The 16,375-nt window shown below is 36.4% G+C and overlaps 1 protein-coding gene across 1 annotated transcript in view; it reads right to left on the bottom strand.

Annotated features, from left to right (window-relative positions):
• Nucleotides 1-16,375, bottom strand: part of LOC122808363 (unconventional myosin-Ie-like) — a gene marked incomplete in the record, with an annotated part of 1,223,059 nt that overhangs the window by 694,066 nt on the left and 512,618 nt on the right. The window contains 2 exon segments of the mRNA XM_044079330.1: nucleotides 2,416-2,502; nucleotides 9,101-9,187. Coding sequence (XP_043935265.1) covers nucleotides 2,416-2,502; nucleotides 9,101-9,187 — 174 coding nt within the window.

Below are 16,375 nucleotides of genomic sequence, written 5' to 3'. Positions count from 1 at the left end.
GAAAAGGAGTTACCCAAACTGAAAATGAAAAATTCTCCTATAAAATTTTAGGTAACGATAAAATAAATACTTTCTGGAGGAGATTTTGAAGACTGAGTGGAAGAAATCTCTTTAAAAACATCACGAGAATGAAGCTTAGTCATATAAACATATTACTATTCCCTTTTTAACTTCAAAACTTTACTAAAAGTGCACCTAAAACATGCTGGCTATGCCCTTGCAACTCACACTCTAATATCATCCACCTCATCCAACCACTACCTTTCTCTCCACTCCACTAACTACCTTGATTATGGCAAGCTCAGATGCTCATAAGCCTAGTACTTATTATACAGCAGGAACTTCTCATTGTAACATTTGTTAATGTCTGTTATGTACTTCACAGATAAATATTCTAGTTGTCTACTGATGTACTATGTTCTTCATCTGTAAATATGTTATAAGTAATTGCTACGTTAAATTGTTAATCGCTATGAAATCCAATGTAACTACTGTTTGTTTATTTTACTGTGGAGCTTTTCTCCCTGGGCCTCCCCTGAAAATGGACCTATGTCCAGTCGGACACTCCCAGTCAACAAATTTAAATAAATAAATAAATTTTTATTCCCTTTCTTGGAAACTCTGAATCTCAACATTCTGTCACCAAAATAACATTTGTCTGACAAATGCTATTGTATTATGGTTTCTTGCACTATATTAAAATATTACTTTGCTAAAGTCCCGCAATCAAGGGAAAGGGTTGCTTTAAATCACCTCTGCCAAACAAGAAGTAGGTATGGTGGGTCTAACTTAGCTTAGAACTACTGAAGTGCTGAGTTCATCCAACAATGTGATCCCTGGGATTCAACAATCACAGTGGATACCTGTATATGTACCAATGAAGGTGCTGCTAAGGTTTTTATCTTTCGCTAGTACCAAGATTGAACAGAATAATTTTAATACTGATTTCACACTCTTTTCTTTGGAAGTCACTTGAGTACCCCGTTTTCTCATTTTTTTTAAATAAAACACTTTTTTCAACTATTTTTAAAACAGATGCCAAAGTAATTGGAAAAACACTAACTTGTAAATAAAAGGGAAAATCACCCACCACAAACATTATTTAACATTTTATTAAAGTTTGCATTGAAGATCAAACAACAAATGGTAGAGGAATACAAGCCACAACAAATATTGGGTTACTGCAATGTTGATGTAAGCAGTAAAATACTGAGCGTAATGATAAATCAAGAAGCTTCTAGCAATGCTGGCTACACATGACTGCTTTGCACAATAATGATACATAGGAGTCTGGTACAAGACTAGCACAGGCCTTCAGCAAGGAGATTAAATAAACAGCTGATGGAAACCGTGGCTGGGAAAGGAAAAGTACATATGGTGGGTAAACCCAGGTGTTATGACTTACCGTTCAAGTGACTCTTCCAAAACAAGACTGAATAGATCTTCCAGTAGGTTCATAGGTTCATAGGCTGGTACTAGGCTAACTGCCTTTGCAGGCCATTTTAAGACTAGCCACTTACCCCATGTGAGAATCAAACCCTGCACCTTCTGTTTGTAAGGCAAACACCTTAACCATTATGCCATCCTCCCACCAGTAGTCTGGTTAAAGGAATTTTTGTGTGGCTTACCTAAAGAGGAGAGTATGTAGTTATGCAATATGTGCCCATGAGTGTTTCTACACATGAAGCAATGACATCTGACCACCACCCCATATGCACACGTCTGAGACTCTAATGACACTCTCCAGTCTCCACTAGATAGCAACACTGTGCAGAAAATATCCAATGCAATACCCCAAAATGGGTGAGGTGGTCAATGGGCACTGAAGACTATCACCCTGGGCAACCCTCCAGATTCTTAGGTCACTATTGATCCTGGGTCAACAGCACTTTATGCAGTTGCCTTGCCCCTATATAACTTCCCAAGACTAAATCAGCGAAGGTTTAGAATACTTGGAAGTCTTTTTTTGATCAATGCTTCATGATAAAGCCACCACTACATTTGTGCAATACATTTCAGCACAGGCAAAACTAACTACCTTTCATGGAAGAAGCCCCCATTGCAACAAAAGCAATATACTGTTACTTGCCCAGAGTTCAAAATGGAGCTGACTAAGTCTACAACTCTCATCATTCTTCTGCTGAAGATGAAAATGTTTTTAAGACATGATGGGGAGAGTAACATGTTTATTAACTTATCTCACAATGATGCTCTCTTTGACCTTAATCTCACCGTGCACTGGCAATTCCTTCATAATGTCTCTTTTGAACACATCAGCCTTATAATGAGAATACTTCAGTGGAAATATATATTAGCCCCTAGGTGAAACCACTGAATATGATTTCTTTAAGATCACCATCAGATCTTGCAGACCCTCCAACTTTCTACTGAACTATTAAAAATATAACTACTTACCACTTTACTCTCAATGAGGTCACACACAATTTTATTGTTAAAATATTCAATTGGGTTCCATTTTATGCCTTCTTGAACATACTCTTCCTAAAAATTAAACAAAAAAGGTTATTGGTTAACAGGACTAACTGGCTATATTTGCACAATGGTCACAAATGTTCAAGCATGACCTGACCCACAGAAATATATCTCGCTTTCCTTCACTTATCAAATATATGTACAGGACACAGGGAAAAAGTTTTGTTCTTTAACTAGGTCAATTTCACTTCTTAATGCTGTCATTTAGCATCCAAGTCCATAGCTATTGATTTCCAGAAACATAACCAAGTAAAAAAGAGTCTACATTATGTAGTCGAAAGGTAAAAAGAGCGAATGTTCTTTTATCAAGCACTGAAAGGCAAAACCACTAAATATCGAAGACACGGAACAGCAATTTTTTTCCCAGGGGAAAAAAATCACTGAGCCATTTTTGGGACTTTGCCATTTGCTCCACTGTGGTACGATCTTGGAGTTGGTATATTTAAAGAAGGGGGTGTGTGGTGGGCACAGTCCCCCACATCGGGGGGTGTGGGGGCAAAGCCCCCCACTTTATCTTGTGTTTGGATTTTTATTTTTTTTTTGTGGAGCAGTGATTTTTTTTTCCCTGGGAAAAAAATTGCAGTTCTGTGTCTTCGATATTTAGTGGTTTCACCTTTCATTGTTCCCTAAAAGAGCTTTCGCTCTTTTTATCTTTCGACTACGTAATATAGATGCATAAGCAATACTACATGATGAGAATGAGTTTTATGTTGTCTTCAGAAATGTCAAAGCCAGACTTCTTTAACTGCATTAATACTATAAATACTATTAACTTTATTTAACTACATTAATATTATCACATCTTCCCCTTTTTGCCAGCAACAGACCCTTAACACATACTGCCTGCCTTATCCTTCAAGTGCTGCATTCCATATAATGGCCATACCTAAATGAGAAAAGAGCAGTAGTCATACCCCTTGTCTGTCAAGGCATGAATGCACAATGAAGAAATGCCTGAAAAAAAGTGTCACACTATGTACTATCCCTTTGTCTGAGGTGGCCAACACAGGCTTAAGGGAGGAATTCAGGACCAATATGTAGATGGAATTGTCTATATATATGTATATTGCGGGCAACATGTCCTTCCTGTGTTCATGTGGGTTTCTTCCAGGTGCTCCAGTTTCCCCCCACATTCCAAAGACATGCATTAAGTAGAATGAATACTTGGCCATAGCTGCGAGTGTGTGGTATGGAAGAATAACCATGGTAGGGCTAGCCTCCTGGCAGTGTGAACCTTGGCTCTAGATGATTTTCAAGTGTTGAAGTGACACCCTGAATCTACGTGCAAAAAAAAAGGGGTTATGAATATTGTGTGCGTGTATGTATATATATATATATATATATATATATGGGTCTATCTTACTACGTCGACAAGTCAGAACGCCGACAGCGAGAACACCGACGCCAGAAGATCGAAAACGGAGAAGACCGACGGATCAAAACCCCGACGCTGAGAACATCGACATGGGAAAAGGCTGTGTATGTATGCGGTAGTGACGGACGTTAGGGTGCGAGTAAGGTAAGTGTGCGACTGTGATAGTTTGTGGGTTAGGGGCGGGTTAAGTGAGTTAGGGTTAGGGCGCGGGCTAGGTAAGTGTGCGACTGTGATAGTTTGTGGGTTAGGCGGGTTAAGTGAGTTAGGGTTAGAGCGCGGGCTAGGTAAGTGTGCGACTGTGATAGTTTGTGGGTTAGGGCGGATAAGTGAGTTAGGGTTAGGGCGCGGCTAGGTAAGTGTCGACTGTGATAGTTTGTGGGTTAGGGGCGGTTAAGTGAGTTAGGGTCAGGGTGCGGGTAAGGTAAGTGTGCGATAGTGGCGGACCTTAGGGTTAGGGTTTGGGTTAAGGTTGTAGGTAGTTGTGTATGTGAGGTTTAGTGTTGGTTTGTAAGGATTTTGGTGTGCTTGTGTTGTGTGTGTGCTTTTTGGACCGGGATTTGTTTTGTTTGTTGCTTGTCGGGATTATGGTGTGTCGGGCATGTGAGGTTTCGTGTTTGTGAAATGTCGGTTATGTGGTGTCGGTGATTTTGTTGTCGGCGTTTTGACATGTCGACGTAGTAAGATAGATCCATATATATATATATATATATATATATATATATATATATATATATATATATATATATATATCACACACACACACATTCACACACACACACATATACATACACACATTTATTTTTATCTAAACACACACAAATATACATATATATGTAGAGAGAGGAAGAGAGAGAGATACAGTCGCACTCACACCTACCTATATATGACTATTAGGCCAATGTGTAATTCTCATGTCATGAATGCCTTTAGTTGATATCATTTTTTTAACATGTGATGATCTAGTGTTGTGTTAAATGTTTCAAAACAGATGACCCAGTTTATTCAGGGGATGCACTCCAGTGACCCGTTATATTTTTTTAAACAAATACTTCACTGTTTACTTAGTACATATTGAGGACTCACATCACACAGACTCTTAAACCTACACTGCCCAACCTGAAACGTTCAATATCTTGTTGTCAGGTAATTACCTCATCTGGTCAATCTGTGTATTCACTGCAAATATCCAGATATCATGAGCATCAAAGAACACATTTAACATGGAACTTGTAATGGCGAATTAGTGGTGGGGGCATGGAAGTACTCTTGTTTATTTTTTCATGAAAGCTTTCCCTCTCATTTGTAGTGCTATTTAGACCCGTCACATAATCAGCCTTGGCATACAGTTTCCAAACATGGCTAAGGATTAACACAGAAATATACTACACTAAGAAGTATCTAACTACTGCTTTGGTCCTGTTAACAGCAGACCCACCTAACAACTGTCCTAGAAAAGACTACCAGTGGTTTCACTATGATTAGTGAGTGGGAATGCTCCTACATTCATTGAGAAAAAAGCAATGAAAAAAACAGTGTTCTTTATTAGTCACATTATTTCAGTCCTCTGACATATTAGCTCTCATCCAAGGTGCTTTATCTGACAATTTACTCCCTGGAAGGTGGAAGTCATGTGTTGGGTACTGCGCTAGATGCTGGTCCCACATATGTCCTTGCCTCATCCTTTCTAACCCTTCCCTAGCAGACAGTTTGCAAAATCACAATGGCTTTTGATTAGGGGCAGACGTGCATCGAACCACATTTACTTTCCTGACTTAGAGGTGCTCACACAATTTTACAGCATGAACCTTTTTGGTCACTTCCACCTCTGATTATCTTGCCACCTTCTCCCACTCATGATGAATGAGAAGGTTTTGGCCGCTCAAGCCTATTCTCTTCCATCTGGCCCAAAATACATTCATGCTGTTAGCTGTACACTGATCAGGGCATCTTCTCTCTATGCCATTGAAGTTGTATTTCCATAACCAAACCTTGGGGATGCCCAGAGTCTCTTGCTTGTGAACATGCCCATTCTGGACTGTAAACCCCTCCTATCGTCTTCTATAGGAAGAAACACTAGAAGCTAATTTTCACTTTGATTTTATAAATTTACACAAATACAGACAAGTGTTTGCATGTGTCTATGGCTCTGTGTTTAGTAATGTTGAGTTTAAAAAAAGATGTGTGTGTCTTTAAATATGCCATAGGAATGAAGTTTTCACACTGCTGAGTCACGTACATTACATATTAGCCAGTTAGTAAGGCAATGACAGTCAATTAATGCACAAAAACGGTAGCCTGTAGCAGCAAAACAGGAAGTTTGTTCCCCATGTGGCAGTTCAGAAGGCTGAGCAGGAGCTTTTCTAAAAGACCTTGGAGGTGTGGAGTGCAAGAGCACAATTGAGACTGTCCTGTGGAATACACCTGAAGGAATCATCTGGACTACATAGGTGGATTTGGAGCTTGTCTGAAGCCTGCAGTCTGGCCCTGTATACTGTTTACTGGAGAGTTTGCGTAGGACTATAAATAGTTGACAGAATTAAGTTTTATTTTGAACTGCAAGCAGAGTTTGCTAATATTTTGATTTACTTGGGATTATTGAATAAACCTGTGTTTTATACAGATTGAAGTCTAGTGATTCCGTGGGTTTACTATATGGCATCATCCTCCTCCTGTTACAAAAGGCATTGGTAAGCAGAGCTGGATCCAGCACTAGGTGACCTAGGCAGGTGCCTAGGGCCTAGTGTTGGCTGGGGGGAGGGGTCTGGACATAACATATATTTAAAAACAAATAGGAAAAATGTCCTGCTTTGCTCAGTTCTGCTGCTTGCTGCTTTAAGAATTAAAGTTTTTCTCTTAGCATTGCATCTGATTGCTTCAAGATTTCCAGCCAATGAGACAGAGCAAACTCATGCACACAGAGCAAGTCTTAATGTTACAGCCAGGTGTGTATTACACAACTTGTAGTTACAATCACTATTATGGGAGGAACTAGAGGTATGAGCAGCATTATGGCTGGAAGTAGAGTATTAATTACAAGTATGAGTATTACTGTGGATGGAGGTAGTCAAACTGATTTTCTCTGCAGGTACAAAGCTACTTTTTTGATGGGCAGCATTACAGGTAAGGGTGTGTGTGTGTGTGTGGGGTGTAAAATGCAGCAGTTAGAGGGTGCAGTGTAATTAAGTGACTTGCTCAGGCTCAAACCCTGTACCTTGGCTACAGGAAGCAACAGCCTTAACACACTACATCAACTGCCAGACCACTTGCTAAATCCCTGAGAATTACAGGCAGTCAGTCACTAGAGTTGACTGAAATGTTTTGAAATGGGTACTTTTGTCATTATTAGTTTATATATTTTGTTTATTAATTAATGGGGAAACATTCAAAACTACAAATTTAAAATGTGCTGTAACACATGTTGCAGTAGTAAAAAAGAAATACATTTAAAACAGTCAGGAAAGTGAATAAAAAACATGTACAGTACGCCATACCTCTAAACTGCCCAGATTTTCACAGAATGTCCACATTTTTGCCCAATATTTTGGTCTGTTCCTCATAACATTTTTTTGTTTTCCTGCAAATCATTGAGGGCTTAAGACAATAATGACAGACATTTGAGTTTCAGACTTCATACTCTTCAGAAAATCCATGCTAATGCAAAACCTGTTATTCTATCAACTTTCTAGGTTTACAAGAGCAATATTTAAAAATTGTCCCTATTTTTGGGCCCTTGCTCACCAGTTATTTATGGATTTGTCCAGATTTCTTATGCTAAGAGGTATGATTATACCTGGTCCTAAAATTGTATGGATGGGGTCCATGTCTGAAAACAGCCCAGGGACCAAGGTACCCAATCTGCCACTGGCCAGGAGCTTTACCAATGACTGTGAGCTTCAATGGAAAAGATGCTTACTGTTGCTCATGGTAAGTCTATCAACATGCAACTAATTTGTTTTGTTTAGCAAATGGCCATCAGTGTTTATGTTATAAAAGTTGAAAGCAGTCTCAGTGGTGCAACAGGTAGCACACTCATCTTTTGTGCAGAAGGTCATGGGTTCTACTCCCACACCAAGTAGATGGATTGCTGACACTGTAGTGCAGCATATTGTTGGGGGGGGCTGCACTGTTGAGTGTGTCATCCTTCAGATTAGATGCAAAACTGAGACCCTATCTACCTGAGTTGGTGGTAGCTCAAGTGGATGTAAAAGGCATCATGGCACCTATTGAAAGAGTAGAAGGAAATTCCCTGATGCCTGGGCAAACTTCCCTTTGCAGTATAAATACAATCTCGGGTCTCCCATGAAAACAGGCTACTAGCCTACTGTGTCTAACCTTATCAACAAAGGATAAAATAAATGTTTTAAATTAAATCTCTGAAGCCATATTCATTTAATTTCAAAAGTAACCGTTTTGAACAGTGTTTATGGTGGAACAGAGACAGGTAATAGTCCACTGGAAGGGCTTGCAGGGGTGGGGTTTGCCCATTAACCCTCATAGCGCCCAATTTAACTGTGATCCGTCTCTGCTAGTAAGGTCACATATGAAATACTGTATCTAGGTTTAGAGAAACAACAAAAGGATATCACACTGTGTGCGCATACTGTACAGTTACTAGGTATAAAATAAAGGCTTAGTATAATGGATATATGGAAGGTGGGTGGGGGCTGGTATAATGGTTAACATGTTTACCTCACAGATACAAGGTACAGAGTTTGAAAGGGAAATTGGCTAGACTTAAAATGACCCACAAAGGCTGTTGGCCTAGTCCAAACCTATTAACTGGATGCTAAGAAAAACAAACAAATAAAAACATTTATACATATGGACAGAATTTGATTGTGTTGCATGGCTAGGCTTCTAAAGGCCCTGGTGATCATTTTCCTAGAATATATAGCTGTGAACCTATAGGATATGGATGTGCTATGTTACTAGGGGTATATAGATGGTGATACACACACAAACACACATTACATACCATTTGTCGCCTTTTAGACTTCATTCATTTTCCTGCTTAGAAACCAGCATCAACCATAAAAAGTTAATTTTCACAATCTGTACTGCACCCATCCATTTTCAAAGTCTTACACTGATGTATTTAGTGAACATCACTTGGCCAACACATCCTACACTGTATCTGTTATATTCCCCTTTCAATAATGCACCCATACATTATCAAAGTCTCACTCTGACATATTAATAAACACTACTTGGCTAGCACTTAATTCACTGTACCTGTTCAGCCTTCAGTGTCAGTTCTATAAAAATCTGCTGCAGCTTCTCATTTACAAAGTTAATACAGAACTGCTCAAATCCATTTTTCTGCAAAAAAGAAAAAAAAAGGACTTTAAACAAAAGCATGTTTTGAATTTTTGTAAAATACATACAAAAGGCAAAACATTTTATGTTACCATCTCAGTGTTTCACAGCCCAACATACAATTTGTCAAACATTAAAGGGACTGAAACTCAGACATACAAATGAATGAGGAAATAAAACAAATTTCCTTTTTCTGTCACTCCTCTTAATACTTTATATATAAAGTTTACTGAAGCTGTATGCACAGTTGTGTTTATTACACCCACACTGCCTTCCTTTTTATTAACATGCAAGCTTCCTCTTTTCATAGGATTCAACCTAGATCCCCATATGAATATAAACCTATTCAATAAAACTTTTTCACATTCTGTTGGGATCATAAACACACTTGCCAAATGTGCTATTTTACCTAATACCATAGAATTAATTAAATATACCTTTCTCTTATATGAAACTTTAAAAGTTCTCCAGAATATACATGCACTTCTTATTTTAAATATCACATCCTTCCACTGTGTGACTCTCTGCTGTTCACTACCAAACTCTTATTCTCAAAATTTCTATTTGTCCATTATTAAGTTGAATATCTTTTATTTTTCCAGAGAACCCCATCCTTTACTTTTTTCTTCTTTAATACTTAACCCTAACACCTTTACGTCTTTGTTAAGTGTCTGAATAGCAATATTCTTCCATCTTTTATTTTTCTTAATACTAAATCATCCACATAACAGGTCACCACTGGAATCTGAATACCCTCTGGAAAACAATATTTAGCTTCCTCTAATGCCCTATTTATATTCAAAACTACTGCATTCATAATCAATGTAAATAGTTTACTGCTTACTGGGCACCCCTTCTTAATACCACTCTTTAATTCTATAGTTTTACTTAATTCTATAGTTTTACTTAACCAATCATTTATCACCTGTTTCACTTTATTCTTGTTATAAACAGATTTTAATACATTAATCATTTTATCGCTTATGTTATATTCTGTCAGGATATTCCATAGTGCTTCATGATGGATCTTATGTAACAGAGTAATATTTTCAATTCATTTTCCTATGTATTATCATCCATCAATTCTCTTATCAGCATTAATAGTTCTTGACTTCCTTTTTCTTTTATTCCAAATACTGTTCTAGTCAGTATTTTATTAACCTTACTTATACTTTTTTCTATTACTTTCATAAAGATCTTATAATCCACATTATTTATTACTAGGGGTCCCCAATTTTTATCTGTTTTTTCTCCCTTTTTCCCTATAAATTTAATTTCTCCTATACATATTCTTTCATCATGTACTCCCTCATCAAACCATTCATTCAATACCTTTAAAAATATTCCTTTTGCCATTCTTGCATGTCCTTATACATTAAATATTCAAGTCCATCTAACTATGTGGCTGCTTCTAGATTTAATGCTTTTAATACATTTTTAAATTCTGTCGTAAATGTTTCTTCCATTCTCTTATTATCATCAGTTAATTTTAAGTTCCATCCTTTTTTTTTCTTATAATGTTGCCTATTGAAAAGGTTTTCAGATATGTCTTGTCTGCATAACTTCTTTTTGAGTATCCACTATACATTCTTCCTCACTCCTTAACTCTTATTCTTATTTTTTTCTTTAACCATTTTACTTAGATATGGTATGAATTATTTTTTTCCTTGTAAAAAATATCTTTTTAAATAAAATTTTTTTCTTGATTAATTTCATACAACCTTCTTACTTTTTCTAGAAACTCTTCCTTATTGTCTACTATACATCTAAAAATATTACTGATTTCTTTATATTTGTTACTATCTTGTATTCCTTTGCCATTCTAATATCTTTTTATATTTTTCTTTCAAACTAGTCTACCAGTCTGTCCAGTCTTTATACAATTCTCTCATATTTATATGATCTCTCCATAACTAATATATTATTTCCTTCACTTGCTCATTTAGGTCTGCTTCCTTAACTCTTTTTATACCTGTGCCTATTCTTATACAACCTATTATTTCTTGAATTTCTATCCAGAGTGTTGCATGATCTGGAAAAACCTGTAATTTTAACTCCCTGATGTAATATATGTAAGCTCTCTGGTATTATAAAGTAATGAGTTTTGGTCCTTAGATTACTCCTCCTGTATGTCCAATGTTGTTTTTCCACAAAAAACATTTTACAGCTTTTAACAAAATCAACATAACTTTTACATCTGCCCCTTCTTTTTGCCCATGTCTTAGATCACAATTAAAGTCACCTACTACTATTACTTGCATTTTACACTCAATATAATAAAGCGTTTTCTTAAACATGATCTCTCTCTGTTTTTGTATAGTACATGCATAGAATGCAATTACCCTATATATTTGATTCTTCCATCTAATATTCACATTCTTCCTAATACTACTAATGTATACTCTAAACATAAAATTGCTATACCTGAACATTTTTCCTCTCCTATGTTCCATATAACGTTGCCCTCCCCTAGCCCATTAACTTGCATTCCATCTTCCTCTGTTATTCTTATTAGTGCTATAATGTCCATATCTAGCTTTTTACACCATTCCATAATTCCTAGCCTTTGATAAACATTCTTTAAACTATTTACATTAAAGGCTAGGATTTTCATTTTGTGAAATAGTGTTTGTTACTTTTACCTTTTCCCATTTTCTCCCACACTTATATTTTTGAATATGTTTTCTGTCTTTCCCTCTTTTCCAAACAGAACTTCTACTTCTGACTTTTTTCCATTTATCATCCCCTTCATCACTTGAATTACTCACTTGTTTCTCTATTCTCCTTCTTTACTTTTTATTTCCTTCATATTTCATTTACTGCCATTCCTATTATCAGTCTCAATCATTCTTTTATTGTTTCTTCTACAATATCTACCAACGCATCATTCCTACTTTGTTCTGATATTTCTTCTTCTCTATCTTTTTCCAGATCATTGCAGTCCATCCAGGAATGCCCTATTTTTTCACACTTTACGCATTTTTGTTGACATTTTTTGCTTCATGACCTGTTTTACCAAAACAAAACATTTCCTTTTATCACAACTGTTGATTAAATGGTCATCTTTACCACACAAAGAAACAAGTTTTCAGTTGTCCCCAATATCTAACCACTCCCTTATTCCCTTCCACATTAATTATACTCAGTAAACGCATTAAAAGACTGAAGAAAATGGCGTCGGCTGCATCTTAAATACCCCTGGCGTACTGACGTCAGGGAAGAGGTGACAGCAACTGACGCCGGACCAGGACTTTGGAATTCAGGCTGACTGCAGGTAGCCTGCCAGCAGGATAACCCAAGTGTAATGACTGCAACAGTGAAACACGATGAACATCAAGTTTTCAGTTGTCCCCAATATCTAACCACTCCCTTATTCCCTTCCACATTAATTATACTCAGTAAACGCATTATTCTGTCATTTTGCATTTTCAATACAACACCACTTTCCAACCCCCAGTCCATAAACCTCTGTTATAAATTTTTGTAATGTCCAAAACATCTCTACAGACAGTTCTCAAACAGTAACAGTAAATAAAGGGTGGAGACTGGGCTATTGGTCTGAATCAGATGTTGAAAAAAAGTTGCCATGTGATAGGTCTGATATGGCATATTTTTATTGCCTGCCTAAAGTGCACAAACAATTGAGAGAGACCCCCCCACCCCGGAAGACCAATAATCACAGCCAGGAAATATTTCTTACATAATTTGGGTATTGTATTGCACAAATATCTGTTGAAAGAAGTAGTCCGTCCTCCATCGTATATTAAAGATTCTTTTGATGTTTTGGGTAAGATTAATAAAATAAGATGGAAGGAAAGTATGTTTTGGATGACATTGGAGGTTAAAAGCTTGTACACCAATATTAAATATAGTTTTGGTATGGAAGCTCTTGAGTGATACTTAGATGATAGCCCAGTGGAACATTATGTGATTAAATTAGTGAGATTTAGATTAGAAAACAATTATTTTTGTGTTGAAGACAAAATTTACCATCAGTTGCAAGGAACCTTAATGGGTTTGTCTTTCGCCCCTATGTATGCAAATCTTTTTATGGGGATGGTTGAGACAGAGTACATTTATACACATTGTTTTTTTAAGAAATATGTAAAGAAATAGTATCGATTTATAGACGACTTGATTTTTTTATGTGATGGAGGGTCAGAAATTATTGAACAATTTATGACAGAGTTGCATGAAAATAGGTTCAACCTACAATTTGATGGTTTATAATGGGGTAGAAAGATTTCCTTTTTAGACATAATGTTAGAAGGTATAACTGGTAAGGAAGTTGCCCCACAAGGCTATATAGAAAATTTGATGTAGTAAATCAATTTATGTTGGGTAGTAGTTGTCATCCAATCCACACTTTAGAATCATTACCATATGGTGAATTTTTAAGAATATCCAGAATTTGTAACAACAATGATGATTTTGAAATGGAATTACTAAGATCATCAGATATGTTTAGAATGAGGAGCTACAATATTGATGTTGTTGAGAAAAGCATGGAGAGAGTTAGAAAGGAGAGATATAGAAAAGAAAATAATATAATAGATAAGACATCCAAAAGAAAATATGAAGGCATATAAAAATATAAACATTTTTTTTGTAGTTCTAACATATAATTTGTTGAGTGAGACTGCTAAACAAATTATAAAACATTATTGGCAATTCTTATTTAAGTTTCAAGAGTTGGCAGGTTTAGTAGAACAGAATTTGATATTTTCTTATGAGAGGAGCAAATCTGAAAGATATGTTAGTTCAAACCAAGTTCAAGAGACCACAAATAAGGTTAACACAACAGATTCAGTTTTTAGGTACTGCACCTTGTGGCAGATGTTTGTGTTGCAAACATATTGTGCAGACTTTTTCTAGTATTAATAATATTAAATTTGAAGGTGCTGCGACATTTAATTGTTTAACACAGAGTGTAGTCTATGCTATAAAATGTGGATGCAATAAATTTTATATAGGTCAAACAAAGAGAATGTTCAAATTTAGGTTACTAGAACATTTAAGGGACATTAGAATGAATAAAGAAGAAAGCCCCTTAGATCAACATTTTAAATTATATCATGAAAGTGATCCTAAAGATTTAACAGCTACAGTATTACAAAAAATACAGGTAAAGAATGTGAATCATAAGAGAAATATGTTATTATATAAGGAGACCATTTTTATTTTGAAATTTGGGACTTTGATCCCACATGGTTTAAATATAGATTGTTGCTGGAAATGTGTTGTTTAGTTTAAGAAATGTGTGTTTTTAAGTCATACTGTTGAAATAGAAATTTAAATATTTAATTACTTAACTGGTTAAGTGTTCCACTGAATATTTAAGGGTATACAATGTGAATCAGTATTATTTTGAATTTACTCCTTGAAGGCTAAGCATTAGGCAAGGCGCTAGAGTGTTTTTTAATAAACTTGGATTTACTTGACTACAAGTTGTTTGGTTGGGTCTATATTATACCATCGAAGTTCGTAAACATCGAATGTTATAATATCGAACCCTAAACACCGATATCCGAAAACATTGAACAGTCAGAATAGTGAATTTTTTCCCAGGGAAAAAATTTGCTATTCCGAGAAACATGCACACAACACAAACACACACAAAAAACAGCAATCCACACACATACACTTAAAATCCTACACCTAAACCTAAACTAAACTTTACATACACTATTAGCTATCCACTTCCCTTAACCCAACCCTAACCCTAAGGTCCGTCACTATCGCACACTCACCTCACACACGCCCTAACCCTAACTACTCACCTAACCCGCCCCCTAATGTACACACAACCGCACACTTACCTGACCCGGTCCCTAACTCACCTAACCCACCCCCTAGCCCTAACCTACACACAATCGCACACTTACTTGAACCCGACCCATAACGTTCTAACATATCGAACGCTGAAAACAGCGAAGCCACAGCAACGGCCCACTGGATTCTTTCCCTGGGAAAGAATTTGGTGTCATGCACCTTCACTGTTTTCAGCGTTCAACATTATGGGTTCAATATTATAACATTCAATCTTTGTAGAATTTGATGTTATAATATAGACCCGTTTGTTTAGTTCTTAAACAGTGTTTCCATGCTGCTGCTTTCAATTTCAGTTCAAAATTGTAAAATATTCTTTTTTTGGCTTCTCTGTTAAAAGCCTGCACCAAATAACATGTTCAAAGGATTTTCATCCCTTCTTTTTTCATACTACTCTAAAAATTTCTTCATAAACTGAGCATCCTTGAAAGAGGATGTCACAAAAAGTATCTTTATTAACTCATTAACCCCAAGTACCTTCTCATGACGCATCTGTCATGAGAAGATAGGAATTCCATTCTGTTAACCCCGAATGCCTTCTTCCAGCGCACTTAACTTCACAGTCAGATAGTAACTCTACTGCTGTAAATTAAGTTGAAAAAGTAACTGAACTCTGTCAGTTACCTTGTCGTTATATTTGAGTTTTGCAAGTCACTATGTACTTTCTTCTGATAGCAAGCCGATTTTCTATGCAAGCCATTAGAATCACAGACGTAAAATCCTTTGTTCGAAATGGAAGTATGTGGACATGAAAGGCTGACCAGAAATATGCTTTCATTTTATAAATGTATTAAATTGTACAATCCATAAAGAGATAAAATGTGTATACAAGGACAGTTGTTCAAATGTAATAAGGTCCTTGCTCCTGATCAGATAAGTGAATCTATTCTTCAAAAATTACATTTCGGCATAATTAAATGTAAAGAAAGAGCATGTAATGTACGCATTTGGCTTAGAATGTCAGAAGATGTTGAAAACATAGTCTGGAGTTATGAATTCTGTTCTAATTTCTGTAACCGAAGTGTTAAAGATGAAATTATTTCACATGGAATAGATGGCAACAAACCTACCTTGGAGGAAGGCAGGATCTGATTTGTTAACTCCTCCACCCCCTGACGTAAAATCCTTTCTTTCTTTCCCAATAAATAGGGGTTCCAGCAGTAAAAGTTCCCTTTCGTTTTCTTGCTTTTGCGGGAATTACTGCTGGATCCCTCTCGTTATCCTGCTGATTACTTGAAGAAAGACCTGCACAGGAGATCTGTGTGTATAAACAAACTGCAAGCCTCTCCTAAAGACCATTTCATCTCTCATACATAAGGTAAGATAAGGCCCTGCTGCTGTAGCATGGTTTTCCAATTAGGT

Source organism: Protopterus annectens, chromosome 8.part0, assembly GCF_019279795.1.
Source record: "Protopterus annectens isolate FY-2018-M chromosome 8.part0, PAN1.0, whole genome shotgun sequence".
Classification (NCBI taxonomy): Eukaryota; Metazoa; Chordata; order Ceratodontiformes; family Protopteridae; genus Protopterus; species Protopterus annectens.
The sequence above is the reverse complement of the archived record's forward strand: the minus strand, read 5'-3'. Positions and strand labels throughout refer to the sequence as shown.